The sequence below is a fragment of the Pteropus alecto genome, unplaced genomic scaffold (assembly GCF_000325575.1).
Source record: "Pteropus alecto unplaced genomic scaffold, ASM32557v1 scaffold30, whole genome shotgun sequence".
In the NCBI taxonomy this organism is placed as follows: Eukaryota; Metazoa; Chordata; class Mammalia; order Chiroptera; family Pteropodidae; genus Pteropus; species Pteropus alecto.
Genome location: NW_006429782.1, coordinates 2,044,947 through 2,049,631, shown reverse-complemented (window position 1 = coordinate 2,049,631; position 4,685 = coordinate 2,044,947). Strand labels below are relative to the sequence as shown.

Sequence of the window (4,685 nt, the reverse complement as noted above, 5' to 3'; positions counted from 1 at the left end):
GGGTGGGGCTGGGGGGCAATTGCATAGACTTCTCCTCCCAAGCGGGCAGGTGTGGGGCAGAAAGACCGAGTCCCGAGCCAGCCCAGCACACGCACTGGGGCGGGTGGAGGTCCCGCGACCGACCGACCGACCGACCGACCGACCGCAGGACCCTCCTGAGAAGGAATCTGCCATGTGTCCTTGTCCCCCGGTGACGCCCGGCGTCTCCCACACCCTCTTCTGCCCTTGCCCCGTCCCTGCCCACCCCGGCCTCCACAGGGAGGCCCGGCCAGCGTCCGGGAGGCGGTGCCGGTGGGGGCGGGGGGGGAGAGGTGGCCTTGCTGGGTGCCCTGCCCCGCGGGGCCTGGGCACGGGCGCCAGGCTGCGCTCACCTTCCGGAGCAGCAGCGAGAGATGAATAACTTAGGGAGACCCCTCTGCAGCACTGTCCGCCACGTCCGCACGTCGCCGCGTCCGTCCGCACGTCGCCGCGTCGCCGCGCCCTCTCCCGAGGAGTGGCAGGTCCAGCCGCAGTGGCCCGAGAGTCTGAAGCTTTGCCGTCTTTACCTTTTGTCTTCTTGCTTGGGTGGGTTTATTTGTATGATTCTTTTTTTTCCCGTTTGTCTTTTATTTATTTTTTTTTTTGGCGTTTTTTTCCTTTTTTTTTCCTCTTGCGTGGATGTGTCTGTGTGTTTTGTCTTTTCGGCCGGGCTGGGGGTCGGCGGGGCGTTCTCGCTTGCTCTAACTTTCCACCGAAAACGTGGGCCAGGGGTCGGCTGTGCGGCGCCCCCCGGGACGAAGGAGCAGGGCGTGGGAAGAAATCCTTCTTACCCCAGATACCAGGACTGGCCCGGACGGCGAAGAAGAGAGGGGAGAGAGAGAGAGCGAGAGAGAGCGAGCGAGAGAGAGAGAGAAAGACAGAGAGAGAGAGACAGAGAGAGAGAGAGAGAGAGTGGTCAGGCTCAGCCGCTGCCCACATCCAGCTCAGCCCACCTGGGACCCGGGGCCACTGTCTCCCCCCATCCCAGACCTATCATCACCCGCTGGGTGACCCTGGGCAAGTGGTTTTACCCCTGAACGGGCTGCCAGGTAAAACACGGGACGCCCAGTGAAGTCCGAACTCCCTACACACCTTGTGGTCTGAGTATACCCCTTGCAAGTTTTGGGATATACTTACACCAAAAAAAAAAAAATTTGCTTTTGTTTTTGTTTTTGTTAATCCTCCCTTTTCTGGAACTCGAATTCACCTGAATGTCCTGTTGTTGTTTGCTAAATCAGGCAAGGGGAACCGTGAGCCTCATGGCTCTGAGTGTAAACGGGGGTAGGGGGGTGGGGATGTGGCTTCACTCTGCCTCGTATGGCGCCACCTGTCCAAGCACTGGGACCACGGTCGGTTGTTTCTTCTCTTTGAAAGAAACATTTAATGATCTCCCAAAACCCCTGTGAAGGAGGGACCCTCTTTCACAGTGGAGAAAACTGGGCTCAGGGAAGTCATTTCCTGAGGCCACTATCATGAGAAGGGCAGAGCCTGCTGACACACGGGGCTGGGAGGTTCCAGTCTTGGCTCCGCCCCCTCCCAGGCTGACCCCCCGCCCCCCCCTCCCCCGGCCTCGGCCCTCCAGGGAGTCATGGCCCCTACACCCGGGGAGAAAGGCCAAGCGGGCAGCGGCAGGGACAGCTTCGGCCTCTGGCTCCACAGGGAAGCTGCAGTGCAGAACCTGGGAGAAAGGCCAAGCGGGCAGCGGCAGGGACAGCTTCGGCCTCTGGCTCCACAGGGAAGCTGCAGTGCAGAACCTGCCCCTGGAAATGCACCTGGCCTGCCGGCCTGGGGTGGGCCTCGGGACCACCCCGCTTCCCCGAGGTCAGTGGTGCTGCAAACTGGCAGTACCCCACCACTCAGGCCTTCAGCCAGGCTGCCTGCAGCTGCGGGCTGTCCCACCGGACTGGCGCCACGGCTCCCAGCCCCCACCTCCAGCCAAGTTCAAGTTCGTCCTGGCCATTACCTCATGTCTGGTTTCCTCTGGCAACCAGACAGACGCTGGGCGTGGCCCTCCCCAGTAGTGGCCGGCCTCCCCTCGGCCCTTCCTCTCTCCTTCCTCCCTTCCCAGGCCGGCTGCCAGGCTCTGGCCCCAGTGATGGGGGGGCACCCTCGACTCAACGCCCTCTCCTTCGTCAGGGGGAGACTGAGGCAGCGCCGTGCCAGGGGTGAGGTCCAGGCTCTGGCCGCGTGTGGCCCTGGGCCTAACCCCTTCGCCCCCTCGTTTACTCATCTGCTGAGCACAGGCGGGATGGGCTCTGGGCAGAAAGAGTCTGGTGTGAACTGCTCAGCCAGGGGGGACCCCATCACATGCGGGAGGGGGCGGGGTGTCAGAGCCCTCAGAACCCCCACTGGGGGCCAAAGTGATAGCTGTCTCAGGACTGAAGGGACTGATGGTGAAAGATGAAGGGGTGGGGGTGGTAATTGATCAGGGGACATCGATGCACATTGATCAGGGGAGAGGGTATACTGATGGCAGAGGGGATATTGATCAGGGGAGGGACACTGATGGGGGAGGGGACATTGATCAGGGAGGGGCATTGATGTGGGGGAGGGGGCATTGATCAGGGAGGGACACTGATGGGGGAGGGGACATTGATCGGGGAGGGCACTGATGTGGGGGAGGGGACATTGATCAGGGAGGGCACTGATGTGGGGGAAGGCAGATGGAAGAGCTTGTGGTGAGGGGGAAAAGCTGCTGCAGGCTGGGGAGGGGGCCGAGGGGACAGAGGAAAGCAACCCCCCCACCAGCCACCCCCAACAGCCACGTCTGGGCCAGAAAACAGGCTTCTATGCCCTGAGGCCTTTGGGCAGGGGCAGGGGCTCCAAGTGGGGAGCAGGGTCTCAGGGGTTCCTGTTCCCCCTTCCCTCCCTTCTGTGGAGAGGGACTGGGGTGCCCTTAGGCCCGTGACCCGGGGTCCGGCCTATGCAGGTCCCCCACAGACCCGCCCTCCCAGCTTACCCACACTGAAGGCCTCGCCTCCCCCATAACCTAGGCTCCCTCGAGAGTCCTTCCTCAGTCTGTCACCTCCCTGTCACGCCCCCCAATACCAGCCCCAGAAAGTTCTTTCCGACTCTCAAACCTAGCTGTGCCCCCCGCTTCGCTCTAGCCCTTCTGTGGCCCCCCCATGGCTCCCTGCCAAAGCCCGAGTTTGAAGCTTTCTACTTCACCTCCACCCTGTGTCACTGCCGAGCCCCTGCCTGGACACCCTCGTCCTTCTCTGCCTTTGCCACTGGATCCAACTGCTCCCCACCCAGGCAGCACCCTGGAGGCCCCCCCTTGGAGTTCTGCTAGCCTCGTCCCACCCTCTCTGGTCCCCAGAGACCCCCTGGCCAGGAGGAGGCAACAAGGAGCACGCAGAAGCAAAGGTGCTGTCCTTGCCTGCCGTGTGTCCCTTCCCTCCAGGCGACCACTTGGGGCGGCACCCCCTGCAGAGGCGAGGTGGAGGGGGCTGGGGAAGGGCTGAGCGGGCAGGGCACCCCGTCGTTTGCACCAGCTTTATTTTCTGCAGCAATGGGGACATTCCCAGCCACCCATGGGGTGAGATGTGGCAGGGGAGCGGGGGAGAGAGGAAACGCCCCGCGCTCTGAGCACTAAGTGGGGGGCTGTTCACACCGCCAGGACTTAAGAGAGTTGGCTGCGGGGGCCCCAAAGCCCAAAGCAGGGAGACCCAGGGCCGCCCCAGCTCCTAGGTGACCCTGACCAAGTGAGCGCCCGTCTGGACCCCGGCTGGGGCTTGAAGCCAGAGTGGGGACGGAGGAGGATGGTCAGGGCCTCTTGAGCTGTGACCAGGCCAGCCTTGGAGGGTCCCCAGGAGGCTGGGCTGTGGCTGGAGGCAGCCGGGCCTGGTCAGTGTGGTGGCCTCTGGTCTCAGCCGAGGTGGGACGTGCGGCTGCCCTGCAGAGGGCCTACCCACAGCAGCCGAAGCCCCACGCTCGCTCTGTGGTTCTGGAGACCCACAGCGGCTGGGACTCTCGAGCGTCTGTGAGTCTGGGCCTCGGGCTTATCCTTGGGCCACTTTGCCCTCAGCCACCATCTCCCAACGCCACAGGGCACTGGGGGCTCTGGGGTCCAGCCACTGCCCTGGACACCGTCTGCCAATAGCTGCAGGCCTGCAGCCAGCACAGCACGACCCCCGACCTGAGGTCAAGTGTCAGGCCTCCCTCGCCCCCTCCCTAGCTCCGCCAGAAGCTGGGAGCCAGAGTCCCGGTTCTGGACCCATCAGGCTCTGTCCTCATGGCTCTGCAGCCTAGGACGACTCGCTCCCCTTCTCGGAGACCCCTGGTCTTGTCCTCGGCTGGCCCCTTCCCGCCTGGTACGTGCCCTGCTAGGAGGCCCCACCCCCTGCCACAGGCTGCCTCAGTTTCACCCCCTGCCCCAGCCTCCTGGAGTCCTCCTCCGCCAGCCTCCACCCTCCTTGCCTGCGGTCCCTCTGGCTGGGGCATGGAAGGGGTGGAGACCAGGGGCTTGCAAGCTCGGGCAGCGTGCTGTGTGATCCTGGGCAAATCCCTCGCCTCTGCAAGCCTCAGTCTCCCCAGCTGGACAAATGGGTCCAGGAGCAATGGCCCTGAGGGTCCCCCGTGGGAAGCTGCAGGCAGCTTTGGGCCCTGGAAGGGTGTAGGGGGCTGGTCGGGGGGACGGCGGCGGGGGGGGGGGGGGCCCGCCAGCG

At 63.9% G+C, this 4,685-nt stretch overlaps 1 protein-coding gene across 1 annotated transcript in view; it reads right to left on the bottom strand.

Moving 5' to 3' along the window:
* Positions 1-568: 568 nt before the first annotated feature.
* The window catches only part of NFIC (nuclear factor I C), an 84,948-nt gene continuing 80,831 nt past the window's right edge, over positions 569-4,685 (bottom strand). The window contains exon 13 of the mRNA XM_025042997.1: positions 569-823. Coding sequence (XP_024898765.1) covers positions 806-823 — 18 coding nt within the window. The 3' untranslated portion in view covers positions 569-805. The remainder of the gene's footprint in view (positions 824-4,685) is intronic.